We start from the raw sequence: 21,678 nt of genomic DNA, 5'->3' as shown, positions 1-21,678 counted from the left end.
GTTCTCGTTGGCCGCAGTGGGGCACTAGGATGACTCAGACGGCATGGTGGTGTTACAACACAGTGCTTACCATGTACTTTTTTAAATAGGTTTTTATCATGCAGGAAGCAACAAGGGCTGATTTTAATTCTGATCCAGGAAGGAGCACACTTCACAGTGCTGTTCTCCTATAATTCTGCTTTTATTCTTAGTCCAAGGAGTTAAAAGTGATGCAATAAATCCAGACATTCATATCAAGTCGTAGAGTAGTAACAGATCTGAATTGTATACAATTGCAATACCAGAGTCTATCTTAAAAAATGCTCTGATGATAATTTGAAGTAAATAACTCTGAGAATCTAGCTCACAGTTCTGCATTAGTTTGTGTGTGTAGAATTATTTTTTAAAGAATGGCTAGTTTGGAGACAGTAAAGTATAAGGTATGTTGATGATTCCTTTGTGAAAACCCAATGCAGAGGCTGATTTAAAAAAACAGTGAGTAATGTGACGAGGCTACAGTCAAGGAACGTTCTTTATCTCAGCATCTTTTTTCCGTCCTCTAATTTGCACTTCTCTCTCCCTCTGGGATCAGACACACGTCATAAACACAGATCTCTTCCTTGGTGACACCCTTTCCACCTCCCCTCTGGCATGAATGATTGAGTGCAAACAAATCTCTTTGAGAGCCTGTTTATTCACGAACCGCGAGCGAGGTTAACGCGTCATGCCCAGCGTCTCCTGCCCGCACACTCCAGTGTGTCTCAGTGGCGCTTCTGACCAATAAAATAACAATGCTAGATGGAGAATAGTAAGGGCGAAGTTAAGTACAGGAGTGTGCCTCCTCCTGGTTTGGACACTGGCTTTCGGTTTCATGAATGCCGGTTTACCCCTGATCTCCTTCTTTTGAGTAAACTTCCCGCTATACTTGAGGAATGAATAAACACTTTTGACATCATGCACCTCATGTCATTCGAACCCCAGATCTCTTATATAGCTCTAAATTCTCAGCTCAAGCCTGTCGTCCCAAACTCTCTTCTGTTGAACTTGCTGAGACAAGCTTTGCGCCAGTACCAAGTATAATCTTGAAGACTGCAGGCTGTTTACTGCACTCCTTGTCGCTGCAGCTTTTTATTTAAACCTTCACCTATAGTCTAAATCTCGATTTTTAAATCTAGACTCAAGGCTTAGGTTTACTACAGTACTGTGTAAGGGCTAGTGGTGGTTGGCTTGCTATTTGGGGCTCCCTGGACATTATAGTAATCGATTACAGACGGTGCATTCTGTGCACAATTGTTGCAATGGGTAGATGGGAATCGCAGAAATAGAATGATTTTGATCTCTCTCCACCTTCCTCCAGGCAATTCGTATTAAATACAAAATTGATAGCAAATGCTTTTAATATGCTTTAGTAGCGATTCTCACGATACAACGCCATATGAATGAAGATTGATTATATCAATGCATTGCGCTGTAATCTGATTTCTTGTGTGCCCCTCTCCTTCCTCTCCTGTTGTTTTGAAGAGCATACATCGATGGCTGGCACGCTCCAGTTTCAACGTCAAACTGCTTTTTTTTTTTCCTTTATCTGAAATCTCAGCTCTCATTCACACACATGGAGTGATGACTCTGTGCAAGTGAAGGAAGGGGGGTAGAAAGCCTTAATCGAATGAACCGTCTCGCCCCCATCTGGGCCTGCGGCATTGAGAGGCAGGCTTCAATTCAGCAGGCTCCTCAGGGGACTTGTTCTCTGAGCCGAGAGAGCCTCCCTCTACACGCGCTAAGCCTCTCTTTGATTGAAAGGGGGCCTGTTTTTCAATCTCCATCTCTTCACCCTCCCCAGGGCCCTGGGGCTGCCTGGAGTGTCAGAGAAACTGTGGCATCCACCTGTGTCCACCAGCACTCCCTTCTTTCTTTGTCCTTTTTCTATTTGCCGTGCACATACTGTTAGTTTACGAAATATATCCTTGGTTGTTTTTTCCTTTGCTGTACCTTCTGCTTTACTCAAAATCCTCCATGCTAAGCTGTTACCAACATACACAGTACTGCAGTAATACAAGATGTGTGTTCTTGACATCTTGTGATGACAGACCAATAGAGCAAAATCTTTCATGAAGAGGACGGATCATGCAGAAGAGAGGTGTTGCTAGCAGATTGTTTGATGAATGGATTCTGTTGTGGTTTTTATAGCATTATTTAGGCCAGGTCAATTCTGCACGGCATAGCTGAGCAGCACTCACACGTCTAATGTGAATTGAAAAACAATAAAACAAAACCAACTTGAAAGCACCCTTTGAAGAACAGCAGCGGTCCATGGTCTTGCCAATAGTTTATTCCAATTTGACTTGGCTCATCTCCAATGACTTTGATATTGCCTATTAAACTAGCTGGTAACTTGAAAATCCATTTAATTGAAAGAAAATAAGAGAAGTGCGTGGGAGAGGGTGTGCGGGGGAGTGTGTCTGTGTGCTTCTCAGAGTATGAAGCAGGAAAACATGTTCCCACTGGCAGAAGATTCTCACTTTCCTCTTCACACTTCCGTGCCATTCAGAATACAAAATGTTCCTGATGACTCATTTGTTTTTTTAGCGAATCTTAACTTTGATGCAATGCTGTTCTCAAATACTTGAAACTGTGTTCGAAGGTGTTTGATTTATGCAGAGGTGATGTCTAGATGGCCTCTGATGTCCCAGTTGCTGGGAATCCAGGGAGTTACGTGATCCTGTCACAGGACAGCAGCGTTTCAGAATTCCCCTCCAATTTTCTGCCCTGAACTGCATGTCTGTATTGTGGGTAATATTGCCGAGGAATTTGACTCGATTACCAGTTGAGCAGATGGACCCCAAACTGCACAACGTGACTTTTCCTATCAATAAGAAACATCCTAGATTCAAAAATGACTAAATAAATAATGGGCAGTCCCAGATCAAAGACTTACTTGTGCTGGAAGAAAGGAAGCAGCTGTAATCTTGAATGCATTGAAAGAGAGAAAGCATCTATAAAGCAGCTACTAGTAATGGTGATAACTTTCAAGGCGCATCTCCATTAAAACCAAAGCTTTTACTGACCCTTAATGAAAAATGAACGCTGGATGTTACGCTGTTAAAAGCAGCTGCTGTTAAAATGTTTGAATATCCTTTTCTGGTGCTTCATGGGAGAGCCGTGCCCTTGTCTAAATGCAAGAAGAGGAGTTTAATAATGCAGGGATGAAATGAAAGGAAAATAAAACATGTTGCATTGACAGGCAAGTGCTGCCTCAGCTAAACTTTGAATGTTTAATTGTACAGAACCTGTCTGCTGCACCATTAGCATATATCAGTCTCATTCATACTGCAATATCGAGTAATGTCTGGCCACTGGTGACTGTAAGAATAATGGGAAGGCAAGCATATGCAGCCAAATTATTCAGATTTTATTACAGCACCTAATCACAGTATAACTGCAGCTTACCTAGAATGATACCCAGTGTAATTCCCCTTCCTCATCTCCAGTCATAAGACAGGATTGTGGATGGAATATTTCTCTCTCTCAACACCCCTGCCTCTACCATCAAAAAATAATTCCGGTCTTATTCTGGATTCACATTAGCTCTTTATGGCGCCCTGGTGGCTCGTTCTGCAACAGCCAACTGCCCCAAACCTCTGATGAATCCTAAATCCGTGTCTGCGCCACGGTGCCAGACCTCATCAGAAATGAGTATCACAAGCACAAGAAAAGCAGCGGTTAATCGATTTCACTAGATACCAGAATCCACAAGAACAGTGCACGCTTCTGTGCAGTCGGGCGACAGAGTGCAGACTCACACTGCAGTAAAAATCATTAAGAGTATGAGAATATAGCGAAGGTGCTTCTCAAATGAATTCTTGATTATTGTCTTCTGCATGTTACCACAAGTGTGTGTTTCTGAAACTCTATGCTTACAACTTATTGCAAAGTAGAACATGTTTTGCTGCTTGTCTATATCTGATTTTATATCTATCAGTCTATATTCCATTGTTGCATTAAGCCATTCAATACTCTATATATATATATATATATATATATATATATATATATATATATATATATATATATATATACTGATATTGTATATATATATATATATATATATATATACATATACATTTTATCAAAACATGTTGGACTGTTTTACATGCATTGAGAGGTTACTTTTTTTTTTAAATTAAACCTGTTGGCAAACACCATTAAACACCATTAAATAGCGCAGACAGCATTATTTAAAATGTACATCCACATGAATATCTAAACATATTTGCAATAAAAAACACACACGTTTTTATTGTAAACCTACAAATTTCTTTAAAGATCTAATCTCTCTCTCTCTCTCTCTCCCTCTCTCTCTCTCTCTCTCTCTCTCTCTCTCTCTCTCTCTCTCTCTCTCTCTCTCTCTCTCTCTGTCGCTCTCTTTCTCTCTTCGTTCCCTGATTGATTTACACACAGGGAAAGTCAAAGAGCAAGATTGATTTTCCTTCACCAAAAACCAATATTTTTCACTTGGGTGTGAGGTTTGGTTATCTCTTCATCTCTAGTAAGTTGTTGGTAGATGTTAAAATTGATTCATGTCCACAGCTACCCATAATGAAGGTACAAGGTTATTCAGGCAGAAGGATTTCCTATTTATGTATTAATTTCCTTTTCAAAGATTTCATGCAACCCAAGTCTCTGCATCAGTCAAACTAGGTGGCTGCCAATGCAGGTTAAAAATACAGCATGTGACAAGTGCACTCATAGTTCAGCTGTGTTACAGGCTGCAAAACAGAAATTAAAAAAGAGGATTTCCTGGGTGCAATTCTATTAGGTTTTTTTTTTTTTTTTCTCTGCATTTCTCAGCCAGTTCTGCAATGGTCTGTAATATTGTCCACAATTCCGCCCCGCCTCAGAACTGGAATTCTGACCGTATCACAGTGAGATTCTACGCTGCACGCACTGTGAAGTCAGCAGCCCCTTCACTCTATCCTCTGTCTAGCTATAGGTCAGAAAGAGAGAGAGAGAGAGAGAGAGAGAGAGAGAGAGAGAGAGAGAGAGAGAGAGAGAGAGAGAGAGAGAGAGAGAGCAGCTCCAGTCAACAGCCAGTTATTAAAGTAACAGCCATGACCGTTCGGGCTGGTTGAGCCGGTGAAAACATGTTTGTTCGACTTAATGTGACACAGCCCTGTCAAATTAACAGCCTCAATGGTGTGGGCTGGGAGCCTTAATGGCTCGGTGTCAGATCCCTGGAGATTTACCGGCGTCCCAAGGCAATACATCTCAGCTGACTGCCGTCCAGGCATGCTGGAAGATTGAAGCCGAAGGTGAGCTGTTTATCATTGCAGAGGACCTGGGGCGTCAAGGAGCTGTTCTGCTGACATTTAGTCTGTCCCACATTGGTGGCCTTTTCCATGTGTCAGGTGGCAAGGCTACATGAATAAAGATGGGTCAGGCGAATTGAGCAAGATTTAAAGCTGGGAGATAATGCGCTTTTGTTGAAGCTCGTTTTGATGAAGTTTTGTACACTTAAGCCTCTTGTTTTGGAGAGCATTGTTCCAGTAAAAATGTCCTTGACTTGAATCGGAAGAAAACATGAAAAAAATTAGACTACCGATATCTGAGTGAAACTTCAATTAACGTAACACTTCAACCTAGTAAGCAAGTTTATAAGTTTATAAAAAATTATAATAATTACTGAGTTGAGTAATATATGGTTGTCCATCTGCTCTGCAAAGCTGAGTCTGGCTCTTTCTAACACAGCAGACACAGTTCTGAAAACAACTTGTCTCAGCAGTGTCTAGATTGGGTTCCGTTCCCAAGTCTCTCACACACACACATTACAGCCTTCCATAGCGTGAGTGTGTGTGTGCGTGTCGAGAACGCTGATTTGGGTGTTAAATGGTATAGATTGGGAATTCATTTCAGTTTGATTTGTAGCTGTTAATTTATCCTCACTAGCTCCGGGTCAATAACTTTGTCTGATAGAGCATTGTGACAAGTCAGGCTATTGATTGCCATGAGGCCTGGTTCCCCTGGGAGGGTCTTGGCTCTAAGACACAGAGGCTGAGCCCTGCTGTAGAAACAGCTCCACACATTGCTTTACCGAAGGGGTGGTTTTCAGACTGCTTGTGTCTTGGAGTATGGCTGAGCGAGTGGAGTGCAGGGTACTGGACTATCAAAAGCCACTATGATGCGACGATCAAGAAAAGAACCATTGGATATCATTCATATTACTCAAACCAGAGATATCAATATCAGACTGAAAACACATTGAGAGGCACACTGGGCCAGGTGACAAGAAGCATTGTGCTCCAAAACCTGCATCCTTATTTTCTTCCTTAGAATGAAAACACTTTTAATGAGGCACAAACTAGTAATAAACATTTGTGTTCATGGGGTTCGTAGACAAATTGATTCGGCTTGCCAGGAAATAAAAACTATTGAACATAAGAACAAATTGAAAAGTTCTGAACACAGAAGATTTTCATCAATGCATGTTCGATTCCTAATAGCTTGTTGTTTCCAGGTGGCTCTCAAAGGATGCTGATGAATTAGCAACCTAGCTTGGCAACAGATTCCCTACACCCACAACTCACTGTGTGAAAATGTGACTCCTACCAGTCTGTCTCCTTTCCAAATGAGGCCTCTGGGCTCTGCTGAGCTTGAAATGGTGACTGTATTGGGTGACTTTATGCCTTTTTTAGTTTTAAAAATTCTTTTTCCTGGGCTAAAGAGGTTGAGTTTCCTCGACTCTTGCTCACAGCTTGTATCTTTAGCCCTTAGATTAGTCAAGTTGCTCTCCTCTGAACGTTCTCCAAAGCCTCAGTACAGCATCTTAGGCGTTTTCAGGAATGCTAATAGGGTATGAATGTAACCCTCCATGTGAAATAACATTCTGTCTCCTCACTTTTCTCATTGATTCAATAGACAGCCTCCTACACATTTGTAAAGTCAATTTGCAGAGCATCCTATTTCAATGTTTTGATTGGTAATGAACAGAACTATGTAATGCCTTTTATATTCGAAAGGAAGTGCAGCCTTGGCCTGTTCTTCTCATTGTTGTCTGAACATTTGCTCAGCCATCAGCTTTAGAAGCGTTTTATAAACAGCCATGAGTCACTGACTGCATTGTTGGACCCCACTGACGGAGACATAGCCTTGAGTCTTTTGTAAACATTGCTTTGTTCCTTCTGTTGACTTACAACACAGTCCACCTTTTTAGCTATTGTGCGATTTTTGCCTTTCAAAACAGTCGATGCTCTTTGTAAATCGTAAAGGATCATCACTGTTGCTTTGTCCCAGAATTAGTGTCGGCTGTCTCCAGTTTCAGCAGCACCAGCCAAGAATATGTTTTTATTTGTTTTTCACAAATGTGTTTCTATTAGCTGCACATCTGTTATCTGATTGCCCAAGCAGGGAGCTGAAATAGCAGACAGCCTGCTGGTGAGCAGCTTTTTAGGAACAACACATGCAATTTGCTGGAGCTGATCGCTCCAAAGTAGAACCGTGCCCTGCTTGGATAAATCAGGTCATCTTAGATCTTTATCAAGTGTACTGAACTGTGCAATAAATTGATCTTCATGTTTGCTGTGATCTTCAGACCTACCTGTTTAATTTACAATTGTCTTTACTGAAATGCTCTCAATCACAGCAATCAAAAGTCTATACACAGTTTAAGAAGAAGCAGCACATCAGCAGTCACCATGGCAAAGGAAGTGTGTTGTTATTTTGAGGTAAAAGTTTGTTTCATTTTCTGCTTGTTGTTTGGAGGTCCATTAGAGAAGAAGTTGAATCTAGAATATGGGAACCATACCGAATTGCATTTAAGGCCCATTCGAGAAAGATCCCAAACCCTCATTCTTGGGGACGGTACTGCTTCGGGTTCCAGGATAAGAATGTATGACTTGTCATATGTGAAGAAGGCCTGGATTGAAACGTTTTATTCTAGGGAGAAACAATCACACCAGCAATATCATGAAAGTTGTGCCTAAGGGAAGGGTACATTGATGTTATTATTTACAGGATATGATATTGAAGAGTTGCCCCATAGCAACAATCCATATAGAAAATGAAAAACATTTATTGGGTCTCTTCTCTTTCTCTCTCTCTCCCTCTCTCTCTCTCTCTAGGATGGAGCTGCTAGATTGAGCACATTCACTCACAGGCAAAGCTTTCTCACACTACCTCAAAGAAACAACACTGTAAGCGACATCATTTTTTTTTTTTTTTATAAAAAGATAAACAGAGCATTTATTAACACTTTCCACAGCAACAAAGGTGACATCCACATCTCTCCAATAAACACAGCAGAAAAAACGGAAACAAAACCCACTTTACATCACTTTGAGGCACGAAGCAAAGGAAGGAACCTTGAGTTCAAATAGAATATTCTGAAAACAAGTCATCCTCAAGTCATCACAATGCAACTGCAGGGGGGGGGGGGGGGGGGGGGGGGGGGGGGGGGGGGGGGGGGCTCCAACCACTAGCACTAATACATTCCAATAAATTAAAAACCAATAAAACACCCCTTCAAATAAGATTACTTAGAACATATAGAACACCAACAGAATGTTTGGCTTGTGTCTTAGGAACCATCCATTCACAGCCCTGCAGTGTCATTTACCCAACGGCTGGAATAGACTGCTGACTTTAGTTTCTTTTTAGTATGAGTATTATTATTTTAAACACAACCCCAAAACATCTACATCAAGCTACATTGTTACATATATTTTAGAAGATGGGATAACACCACTCAGTACCATCGGTTTATTGCTTGGTACACCAAATGCTGCAAGTCTCTTAGCTACAGTATGAAAACAGGTACTGAAGCTGCAGCGATTTTTTCCTCCTAGAATCCTACTCTTGATGTTACCTTTGGTTTTTTGTGCAAGCTGGTGCTAGTAAGCACCTGGCTGACTAAATTAATGACCCATATACATTTAATGGAATGTCAATGTTGCTCGAGGCTTCCAAAGACTTGGAGTAACATGTGCATAAATGTAATGTCTTTTACAAAAGTGTGCTTTGCAAATCTGAGTAAAATCCTTTAATTTTCATTGTTCGCCGTACTCGTCCCAACACTCTCAGTCAAGAGTACCCATTCTGTTGTCTACATTTTGATCATTAGTAACACACAAATATGAAGGACCTGTTTGGCAGACAGATCACTGAAATGGTTTGAGACCATGACACTCCCTAGAAAACGAAATCTCTTTTTTTTTTTTTTTTTTGCCATCTACGACATGTAAAACACAGCACAAAGGATGGCCAAGACATAGTATAGTGCATTCAATAACACATTTAAAAATACTTTGTTTTTTTTTTCTCTTTGCTTGATACTAAAACGGTCGGTGGTACAACCAGACACTGGCTCATAGAGTGAGGATTAGTTGCCAAATACAGATTTGGTAATCCAACCATACATCAGTCCTAAGTCTTCTACCATGGGTAACCCTAAATGGAGGTGATAATGTGTCACAATTTTATACAGATTGCACTTAAATTAATATATTCATTTATACATTATAACTGCCATTTTGATATGTTTTACAATAAATATATATTTTTTACACCACTTCTTTTTTTTCTTTTTCTTTTTGTGCAAACAACCACAATGGAATATCGTCACAAACACTACAAAAAAAAAATCAGCTGTATCGTGTTTCTGTTATGAGTAGTCCTCCTCTTGCTTGTAACGGCGAGCATCTTGTCCTTCTTGCACATACTCCTCTTTCTTTTCCCAGCCGTCAGGCCACCCTCCATTAAGCTGAGTTGTAGCACCGTAGGTCTTGGCCGTCCCCAGGTTGCTATAGCCCCGAGTAATGTCCCCAGTCTCTTCCGCCAGCTCGTCCTCATTGATGAATCCGCACTTCTCCTCGCTCGTTAGCTCGGGGTCTGCCCACGACTGCTTGTCTCCTGAAGCGAAGATCCCGTAGAAGATGACTCCCCCGTAGTGGACCAGCGCAGCAATTAAGAAGACGTACTGCCATTCCTCTCGAGTCTGTGGACAAGAACACAAGTTTATTAGCAAGCCGTGGTCCACCCGCAGGACTGGCTGACATTGCCCAGCATCACATACACACAAAATCAGCAAACTAACTCTTTGTTTCAAGCATGCTAATTTTGACTGCAGTTCTATGCCGATAAAGAAGAAGTTGTATGACTTCTGTGATGCTCTTAGTGCTGGCCATCAAGTCTAAAGTTCATTACTTTTCAAAAATACTACCTTGATGAAGGTTGCAAGTGGATAACCTTTTGTTTAAAATTTACTCCCCCTTCTACTCATACCTTTATATTGGCTATTATGAAGGTGATTGTCACAGTGTGCATGCATCCTATATCATTGTCTATTAGTTCAGTGAACCCCTTGCATTCTTTTTTGGTAGAAACAGTACCTTGTGCTTCGTCATTGCCCCAACTATCAGTGGGCACACCATTCCTGACAGCGTTCCCACTCCATTCGAGATGCCCATTAGGATGCTGGCGTATCGTGGCGCGATGTCCAAGTGGTTGACGTTGAACCCTATGGTAAGAAAAGGAAAATCACCATTGGCACCATGCTTCTCTGGGTACATGGGTTTGGGATTGCCTGCATGGTTCTGGTTTGAACAAAGGTTGTTTACACTTGGAAGAATCTTTATGGTTAGGGTCATTTTCAAACAGATAACCTCGAGGAAGCCTCAGCATGATACGATGCATAGGTTGTTAATATTGTGTGTTTATGCAAGTACTAGAAGAGTAATTGCAAGCAACTAGTAAGAAACATCTGTTCACATTTCTGAGCAGCGTCTTCCTATTTTTATATCTTTAATTATTATTCTTTTCTAAAAGAAAATAAATAAATGTTGCTTTTTGCTTGCTTGAAATAAAATTCCCTGAAATCCTTCTCTGTGTTATTCTCTGAAAAGCAACCAAAGCTTCCCATGAAGACCCTTTTAACTTACTAGGTCTGTGGTACCTGAGTGGTGCTGTTTTAAATGAACAAAGACCTGAAGAAGACCAGCAATATGCAGTGACTGTAATGGGGTTCTCTCAAGGGTGTGAAAATCGAACATGCACTGAAGAACATTACAATGCGATACAAAGAATTCTCACTGGAGTACTTTTTACAGTTTTTTTTTTTTTTTTAATATTCCCTTTCATCATTTCATCTGTTAATGGAACACAAATTTGTACAGTGACAATGTCACATGCAGTTAATTTCAGTTATAAAAAAGAACACATGCATTATGCAGACGCGATTGCTGTTATTTCTTTTAAACTGATTTTACACGAAACCACTGCGTTTGCACTTTGTTCAAATTCTGCCCAAGTTCTTCTTGGAGGATGTTATGTATATCATGGCTGTGGACCATGTTGTTGAACGTTGACATGGAAGATTTTGTTCAAGTCCCCACTCTTTTCATTTCCCTCTAACCAGTTATGACCCATAGTCTTCTTAGACATAATTACTGCAATGACATTAACCTGCGTTGCAATTAATGGCTTTGTGGATACCGGTAAAAGCACAACTGGTAAGACATTAGCAGGAAAGAACTTCTTACCTGATATAGCAAACCCACTGAAGCCCACTGCAAGGACCAGGAATGAAATGGCAATGCCTTTACTGTGAGAGTATCCCACCACGAGGAGAAACGTTGCTTCCAATCCAAAACCTGCAGGCCGTTTAAACACATTTTATCAGAACTCGATAAAAAACATGGACTTTTGGATGAGCATATTGGTGTTTGCAGTGGGATCATCTAGACTGACAGGAAGGCGGTAAATAATCTGTACTTTACACTCTTATCTCAGCATCTTCCAAAAATTAAACTTTGGCAATAATGTAAACCTTTAAGGTACAAAGGACAGGTGTGCCCCACAAATAAAAAAGATGCTAACTGTCTTATTTTTGCAATGAGGTGCATGAAACAGGGTTTAAAATGTACTGACTGGTTGGCTCAGCTTCCTCCTCATGATACTCACTCTTGAATGTATTTTAAGCAACCATTTGAACAACAAGTGCTCAATTCCTTGTGTACCTGAAGGGGTTCATTGAGTGGCCTTGTGGCATTATTTGCCGAGGTGTGCTGCTGTAAGAGACTGTGACAAAGGCGTTACCTCCACAGTTCATGATCTTCCTGACGGTGGTGGTTGAAAGGATGTTCTTGGTTCTGAGGTAATCTGCAATCTGTCCTCCGATGGGCACAATAATTGTCATGACGAGATGTGGCAGAGCTGAGAGCATGCCAACCTTAAACAGTAAAACAAAAACAAGTGACCATTCAGAAAAGTCGGGTTTCCACTGCTGGATAAAACTCAGCTGAGAGGAGCTTGGAAGGATGACAGAAAGGTAAAATGTTTAACTCAGCATGTCATCTTGCAGCAAGTATCTGTCTTATTCTAAAACCTTACCCTCCCACTTCCCCACACCCATCCCAGTCTGAATTCTGATAAGTGAAATGCCGGTCATTAAAAATGAATGGCAACTCGAGTCACAGATAGAGAACGGATCTGGATAGATTTATAACATTCACCTCTGTGCTAATTTATTTCCTCTTAGTCCTCATTCATCAAACCAATGGCATATTTTATGCAGATCACAGCAAATAGGCTCTGTATTAGCATTTAAGAGACGAGAATATGTAATTACAGAAAGTCTTGATGCACATAAATCTTGGAAGATGCAAATCACAGCAGAAGAGCTGTAGCTCAGGTAGCAGATTAAACATTTCCCTGTGGTGCTCTGTACTGACAAGTCACAACAAATGAATGCAAATGCAAACAGAACGAGAGCCCCAGACACAGCCTGGCTCAGCTGCTTCAATGGTCATGAGTGCAAAGGGCAAATAAATTAAAGTGCAAAAAAAAAGGCATTTACATCTCGGGATGCATCACATGTGAATTTAGCATGTGCATCCTTTATTCGTTCTTATGCCAATAAAATTACATTCTTAGTACATTGAATGTCCTAAGTTTATTTTAGTATTCGTAAATGTTTTGTTCAGGTAAGATTGTAATTACACTGAAACTGCTGGTACAGTGCTGTAACCTGAATTAGTTCATGTAGCCTAACAATACAAAAAGTATTGTGTCATTCTTACATATAAAAACATTATAACATTTTCTGTCAACATGGTCTAACCATGAAATAACCAAATTTGTGAATGATCAAATCAACAAATAATGAGGGCGCACTGCATTCATCTGTTCATTATATTGATCCCAATTCGTGACAGACCCCTGTTTCCTATAATTCCTGGCCAGCTTCATTTTCCCGGCATGTACCTTACTGATTTCGAACCCGAAGACCTCCTCGAAGTAGGCAGGCTGACTGATTAGCAGCAAGTAGAAAGTCCAGCTTCTACAGAAGTTTGCAACAATGATTGCATAGACAGGCATGGAAGTAAAGAACTTTCTCCACGGGGTCTTGTACTTCTGAAATTAAATGGGAATAATAATAAAATGTTACCTTGATCAAGGCATGGAGACACACAAATGCCAGATTGATTCCAGAAATCTCTAACTTCCCTTTGCCTAATGGAACCGAGGCTGGGCTAGCTAGCTAGCTGGGAGATCAATTCTATGCTGTAGCTGGTGCCTTCTTGTATGATCTGCTCATGCAGTTCACAGCTATTCAGGGTGCAATGTGCACATCTTGCAATTGTCAAAGTGTTCGTATGCAGTGGGGGAAGCAGCAGCAGCAGCAGCAGCAGCAACAGCAGGATAGTCTTCCTTTTACAAGCAGACCGACTTTAGTGTGACGGTTGCCACCTACCCTGCACCTCAGAGCCAAAGCAGCCCTATGGCACAGACAGATTGTTATCAATCCATCACTTACCAACAGCAAAGGAAGCAGCACATGTATTTGATTATATGAAAGTGGAACAATTTAAAAAACCTCTGTACTACCTCATAAAATCTTGGGACCAACAAACAAGTTTATACGGGAAGCAACCAATTTAGAAAGCTGGATGCCAGCTCAAAGAAAATAAGACAAGCACAATAGTGTTCAGCTGTTCTCCCATGGTGTAACTGTCTCATGAGAATTTAGACTAGAGGAAACCAAAAACGTGACTGAAGAAGTGCAAGCAAGGATATGATCAACCCCACGTATTATTGAAATATATATTTTACTGATGATTTATTAAAAAATTATAATCCAGACACACATTTTATATTCAAAAACATTTTACTGCCACCTTCATTGGTTTCCATGCAGGAGAATGCGTGAGATCAGATTGCAAAAAGGGATTCATGTTTTTTTTATTAACGTAGTTCAGCGGTCACTTTTCAGCCTTACTTCTGCTGGTCCGAGGAGACCGGCGCTCTCCCCGATGCTCTCTTCAATGTAGGTGCGCTCCTCGGCCGTGATGGAGGGGTGGACAGCCGGACTCTCATAGGACACCAGGATCCAGAACATGTACCACAATATCCCGAAACAGCCTGTTAGCACAATCAGAGAAAGAGCATGGGGGCTGGATTTACAGACGAGACTCGGGGATCCATTGAGCAAACTCAAAGCATCATGTAAAGAAAAAATGCAGAGAGAGGGTTCATCCGTGTTCAAGTGGTCAGAATTCTGGCAAGACTGTTTCCCCCGTTTGATAAACCAAAGGGGACTAGCATGAGACTATGAGCCTGTAGTTTGCCAAAATGCCCATTTTGATGATATTTGACCTAGACAGTAACATGAAAGATAGTATATCATTTTAAAGCTTTCCAACAAAAAAGTAATTGATGGAGCCAAATGGTCCACCCCCCCACCCCCCTTTCATTTGGTATGACCCATAATTAGCTGTTTATTCTAGGTCTCCCTGTCATTCTGTTGGTAGAAGCAATTTAAGATTAATGCAGATAAAAGTACTTAATATAATAGAAAAACCAGATATTGAACATACCATAAACATAGAAGACAGAAGACCACCCATTATATTGCACTAAGATCCCAGCTAAAGGCATGGCTATCACAGCTCCTGCATAGGAACCTGTCAAAAGAGAGGAGAGATGGCATATTAAGGGGCTAACATACACATCTTGGACCACGTACATTTACCTACATTGCAGTCTAGGGGTCTTTCAGACTTTAGAAATATTACAACTTAAACCCAATGGCACATGTTTCTCCCAGAAGTCTTTTTTTAAGGTCTTCCAGTTAAAATGTTTTTCATTGAATTGAAGTTGTTCTTAGTGCAGTATTCCTAACTTCAGCAATATATTTTGCAGTTAGTGTTAAACAGAGTGCTCGTTCTCTTGCAACGCAGAGTAATTCTGGAGAAAGTTCCATAAGATCAGCTCAAACATTGGCCAGGAAGCCTTGTAAACCCCTCAATGGCACTGTAAATGGTTATAGAGTGAAATGAGGATTCCTCCTGTATTTATATATTTAAAACACGGGATTCTCTTTACCGCAGAAAGAAGTTGTAGCTAGCCTGCTTCTCTCCAAGGGTGGAGCCCATTTACTCCATATTCCATGGCAGGCTGGATAGGTCACTCCCTGTAAAGAGAACCCATCACAACCCCACAATTTAGCGCTCCTGAGAGTTTAATAGTTATAGATGAAAATGGAAAACAAAGCAGCTTCTACAGCACCAAAACCCTGTTTTGGAAGCAATGATTGATCAGCTAGGTTCATTCAGGTATCAGAATGGAGATTAATGAATGAAACATGCTCATTGCTTGTTGAATGAGTGCACAAGAATAAAATCACAACACTGTATTGTACAGTGCTAATGCGGGTTAGTTTCTTGGTTATTAGTGTTGCCAGTAATTTTCCATTTTGTGCATTAGTTTCAGATTAATCACAATTCAACCATTTACTGCAAAAAGCCTGGCTCTTAAATGGATAAATTGCTCTTAGAGAGCCCTTGTTTTACATATTAGTGAGTGGGGGGGAGCAGATTGCATTTACAGATATACATGCACACATGTGAGTGCCTCCATATTGTGCTTTGCCAATCAAGAGAATGCTACACAGATTGGTTTTAATAGCATTCTGTGGACGCAGTGAGGCTGCCTGAGATTCATTGTGACTCCCAAATAAGATTAAATTACAACGACACTGTTCCTGTAAATTAGGTTTTATTTAAGATTAATGGCTCAATTAGAGATTCGCAGCACAATCAAACAGATCAGTTAGTTATTTGGTAAGAAGAGACTTTTCTATTCAATTTTCATTATGTGTTAATTGCCAGACAATCAAACTATTGACAAATGTGAATTGCTAGGGTTTGTTTTGCAATAGGCCTATGTTTTAAAATCCGTTGTTTAATATCCTGTAGTTAGAATACTATGCAGAGTAACATGAGTTCTCTGTTTGAGGGTCAGTTAAAGAAGGTTTGTAAAAACTAATACTTTCTCATTGGTTTCAAAACATTCTCTAACTTTTTAGGGAATGTTTGCAAACACACTTAGAAAAATAGTCCTTAACCATTTTCATCACATATCTTCGTATAATTGGGAATTGGAGTTTTTTTCATCTTAAATGAAGCTTTGTGTCCGACATGATCTTTTGTGAAAATCGCAGACAAGGTAAGGTCTGAGTGGACTCAAATTCCAGTTCTAACCCTCAGCGCTTACTGGGTTCAAATTCACTGAAACACACACACTACACTGACGAATAGTGTACCGCATTGCAACCCCAGGCTGACCTGCCTCCTTTGCACACAGCCTGGTTCTGCCCAGGGCTTGCCTAGTTGCTGGCAGAGGGTCAGTGGAAACATACCACACAGTGAGGGCCTGGGTCTGCTTGTGACAGGCTTTCCAATCCAACCCTTTCCACTACTCTCCAACCCAGTCCCAATCGCTGATAATCTACAAAACCTGTGTGTTTCACCTGCATGTTCCAATGGATGGAAAAACATGGAATTCATTATCCCCTGGGCACATATATTGAAGAAAGTGACAGCTAAGCACCATCTTCACTTTGACATTTCCTATTTTCTTTCTGTTTTAAAGCAATTGTGTTTCAATAATAAACGCAAGGGGAGGGGGGTGAAAACTGTTTTGTGTTTTTAGTCACAGGGATCATACTTTCATGTTGCTTCTGCGTCATTTTTTCTCCTGTTTGTTTTGCATTCTTGCAAAAGACTTCCTATATTCTTGATTGATGCCCATGGCGACTGTAATAAAATTCCTTCAGAGAGTAATTAAAAAGGATTCCAACTTTATCACATGCCAGCAGAGATGGCAACCCAGTCCCTCGCAATATCAATCTCTGTTGAGATTGCAAAGCAGACAGCTATATCCTGCAGCATTGATTTAATATATTATACAAGTGACTTGTGTAAATGAGTGCTGCAAAGGGCACCTCTCTCTTTTAGATTTGATATTTGCTGATGCTAAATCCACCCAGATCCTGCGCTAGCTTGCCAAACGTAAACTGCGCTGCAGGAAATTTAGGATCAGGGTGGTAAATTACATTGTAAAAGCTGCCTGGTCTTTGGGGAAACTGGAAGAGATGGCTGTGCATAAAGAAACGTTTTTACCACATGTAGAAAAAAAATTCTAGCATTTCCGTTATTGTGGCTAAAATCTATTGCACCTTAAAGAAGCTGAATACTGTAAAAGCATACCAATAATGAGAAAGTATCAAGGCATCCCGACCTACCTCAACAAGCCCTTGTAATATTCTGACGAAGATCACTAACCCGTAGTGCACCCGAGCCGCTGAGGGGATCAGCATGTTAAGAATCGAGGTGAGGAAGATAGCGGCACCAAAAACCCTGCAAGAGGAAGGACATCATTCAGCACCTGCAGTGCCTGCCACTGGATCAGCCAGGGGAAACACGCACAGCAGATCTGCTATTGCCCCGTGTTCTCATCTTGATCTACCACGACCGTACCCGTTTCTTACCATACTTTTTGCGGTGCTTGCCTATGCTTGGCCATTTGTTTATCATGGTGGTATGCTGCCGTTTCACTGTTGCAACATTTCATTGTGTTAGTTCAGTTGAAGACAAGCAGCAGGTATGATGCACAGCTGGACTAATGGGCGGTGTATGCAGTCTGGTTAACAGAGTTATCAGATTTCTAGATAATGGACTGTACACACTATTTCCTCTAAATACAGAAGAAGAAGAAGAAGAAGAAGAAGAAGAAGAAGAAGAAGAAGAAGAAGAAGAAGTAACAGAATGGTTTTTAATACATTAACAGTAGCTGGGTTTTGAAAAATAATCCCAAATCTTAACTCCAAAATTTAAAGTAAATAAATTGAATTGAATACATGGTATTTTATTTACTTATTTATATATGTGTTCATTATTTTTTAATGATAGCAAGCTGGGCAATATCCCATACGAATGAACACAATTCAATTCCCTGTATCAAGTACAGCAGTAGGTCAAGTAGTGTAAGTAGGTATAGATATGATATATTATATATATATATAGATATATAATTATAGATATATAATATATATATATATAATATCTAATATATATAATATAAAGGAGTGCAGTGATTGATTTCCTAATAGCAACATTTTATAATAATAATAATAATAATAATAATAATAATAATAATAATAATAAATACAGCATAGATCTAAAATGCCTACAAGACGGAGATCTATTGCACAGTAATATGAAAACAAATTCAATGTTTAGTCAATTGTATTTTGTGTAATGAATAAACCATATTATAAATTAAACATCACTGGCAGACTCAACAGAGAAGCAATTCAGCCCCAGAGGTCTGTGCGCTGGAACCAGTGTAACCCTTTCAAACATTTTACAACAAATACACACGGGACAGCAAGCGAGGACTTCTCATCCCACAAATACACACGGGACAGCAAGCGAGGACTTCTCATCTCACAAATACACACGGGACAGCAAGCGAGGACTTCTCATCTCACAAATACACACGGGACAGCAAGCGAGGACTTCTCATCTCACAAATACACACGGGACAGCAAGCGAGGACTTCTCATCTCACAAATACACACGGGACAGCAAGCGAGGACTTCTCATCCCACAAATACACAAGGGACAGCAAGCGAGGACTTCTCATCTCACAAATACACACGGGACAGCAAGCGAGGACTTCTCATCTCACAAATACACACGGGACAGCAAGCGAGGACTTCTCATCTCACAAATACACACGGGACAGCAAGCGAGGACTTCTCATCTCACAAATACACACGGGACAGCAAGCGAGGACTTCTCATCTCACAAATACACACGGGACAGCAAGCGAGGACTTCTCATCTCACAAATACACACGGGACAGCAAGCGAGGACTTCTCATCTCACAAATACACACGGGACAGCAAGCGAGGACTTCTCATCCCACAAATACACACGGGACAGCAAGCGAGGACTTCTCATCTCACAAATACACACGGGACAGCAAGCGAGGACTTCTCATCTCACAAATACACACGGGACAGCAAGCGAGGACTTCTCATCTCACAAATACACACGGGACAGCAAGCGAGGACTTCTCATCTCACAAATACACACGGGACAGCAAGCGAGGACTTCTCATCTCACAAATACACACGGGACAGCAAGCGAGGACTTCTCATCTCACAAATACACACGGGACAGCAAGCGAGGACTTCTCATCTCACAAATACACACGGGACAGCAAGCGAGGACTTCTCATCTCACAAATACACACGGGACAGCAAGCGAGGACTTCTCATCCCACAGATACACACGGGACAGCAAGCGAGGACATCTCACAAATACACACGGGACAGCAAGCGAGGACTTCTCATCCCACAAATACACACGGGACAGCAAGCGAGGACTTCTCATTTCACACTAATGAAACTATAAAAACACTAATTATATTTTAGAAAACATTACTGCCTGAACACAATGAAAGATACTCGGCCCTAAATCCATTGCATTTGCAATTGCATGATAATAATAATAATAATAATAATAATAATAATAATAATAATAATAATAATAATATGCGTTACCTCTATTTATTGTATATTTCATAACATAAAAAGCCCTTTAATTTCGAACACGTATTTATTTTAAAATGTCCACGGAGCCATTCAAATTGTTTTGGGCATTTGATATAAAATGACAAGCACTGTAAGCATCGGTCGAGGGGCAAAGAAGAAAAACAAAACTACAGTGTGCGATTTTAGAAAAAAATCCCACCTTCCGTTTAAATGAGTGTGGAGACTGAAGCGAATACAATAATGCATTTTAATATCACTGTAGACTATAGTCTATCTCTTTAAATAGCCCTGTGAAGTCTGGGGTTTCGTTTAGTTTTGCACAGCTGCGGCTCCATTATTAAATCCGGCGTTAAACCCCAAGATGAATCATTAAAAATTAAAGCATTGCACTTAACTCCATTATTCACAAGTAGCACACACGGCCATCATTAGGCTGTATTGCTTGAAATGCAGGATTTCAGTATTTATTAGGCCTGCATGTTTGATCGCAATACTAAATAGACAGTAAAAGAAAATGCTTCCAGGTATTCCAGATGAAAAGTGTTTTAATGTGGTTTACATTCTTTGAAAAAGGGCTCTATCTGGTACCATTAAATGTTCTTTGCACCGATGTCGTAGGGGAATCTTTTTTGGTTCTTCAAAGAACCTTTTTAAATGGTTTAAAAAGAACGATCTGATAAGGTATAAGGTTCTTCACACACAAAAGGCTCTTCAGAGAACCTTGACAACACCCAAAGAACCATTTAAGAACTCTTTTTAATGTGAGTGTACGTTTATTAACGCCTTCCTTGTTAAAAACAAACATACAAAAACCAACAGCTGGTTTGACAACTTAATACGTGAAATATTGTGCGTTGAAACATGCTGACTCTGAGAAACCGATATGAATATGTATAATTAGCTTCTTATATAGTACATACATGTATAGTTTTTCAGTATATCCCCTATATAGGCCGGTACCTACCTGGATTTGAATTGTATGATATAGAACCGTTAATATTAATTCAGAATTGTAAGATATATAGAACCATTAATATTAATTCAGAATTGTATGATATAGAACCGTTAATATTAATTCAGAATTGTAAGATATATAGAACCATTAATATTAATTCAGAATTGTATGATATAGAACCATTAATATTAATTCAGAATTGTAAGATATATAGAACCGTTAATATTAATTCAGAATTGTAAGATATATAGAACCATTAATATTAATTCAGAATTGTAAGATATAGAACCGTTAATATTAATTCAGAATTGTATGATATAGAACCGTTAATATTAATTCAGAATTGTATGATATAGAACCATTAATATTAATTCAGAATTGTATGATATAAAACCGTTAATATTAATTCAGAATTGTATCGACACAGCAGCCGTGCATCCCGTTATTTTTCATTCTTAGTGTTATGCGTCTTAATTTTATTTGTATTTTTTTCCGAAGGCCAGGTTTTGCTGTTGACTGTAATCAAGACAAGGCTTTAAAATGATACCCTTGGATTATATTTCATTTATGGCGCAAGAAGCCTCATAGCGTTGTTTAAAAAGCACCAATGTAACAATACAAACAGCAGCAGTAACCGGGTAGGGGTACACGCAGTACGCAAGCATTTATTAGACGTACAGGGGATACGGGTACAGTGGCGCAATAGCTGTACATCAGATTATAACATATTTAAACATTATAGCATTGTAGCTACTGGCCTGAATTTACTTTTGAGACGCATGATGTATGTTTTGCGAGCCCACTTTTATTGTCGCAACAACGCCTTGTATCAATAATGTAATAAATGCATACT

The 21,678-nt window shown here is 40.0% G+C and overlaps 1 protein-coding gene across 2 annotated transcripts in view; it reads right to left on the bottom strand.

Annotated features, from left to right (window-relative positions):
* Positions 1–8,184: 8,184 nt before the first annotated feature.
* The window catches only part of LOC121295048 (vesicular glutamate transporter 2.1), a 29,614-nt gene continuing 16,120 nt past the window's right edge, over positions 8,185–21,678 (bottom strand). For both annotated transcript variants that reach the window (XM_041219341.1, XM_041219340.1), the window contains exons 4-12: positions 17,552–17,666; positions 15,352–15,439; positions 14,844–14,930; positions 14,246–14,388; positions 13,231–13,380; positions 12,064–12,196; positions 11,508–11,618; positions 10,359–10,486; positions 8,185–9,964 (exon numbers count right to left, since the gene is read on the bottom strand). In XM_041219341.1, coding sequence (XP_041075275.1) covers positions 9,632–9,964; positions 10,359–10,486; positions 11,508–11,618; positions 12,064–12,196; positions 13,231–13,380; positions 14,246–14,388; positions 14,844–14,930; positions 15,352–15,439; positions 17,552–17,666 — 1,288 coding nt within the window. In that variant the 3' untranslated portion in view covers positions 8,185–9,631. The remainder of the gene's footprint in view (positions 9,965–10,358; positions 10,487–11,507; positions 11,619–12,063; positions 12,197–13,230; positions 13,381–14,245; positions 14,389–14,843; positions 14,931–15,351; positions 15,440–17,551; positions 17,667–21,678) is intronic.

This window comes from Polyodon spathula, chromosome 19 (assembly GCF_017654505.1).
Source record: "Polyodon spathula isolate WHYD16114869_AA chromosome 19, ASM1765450v1, whole genome shotgun sequence".
NCBI lineage: Eukaryota > Metazoa > Chordata > Actinopteri > Acipenseriformes > Polyodontidae > Polyodon > Polyodon spathula.
This window is presented reverse-complemented; position numbering and strand designations above follow the sequence as displayed.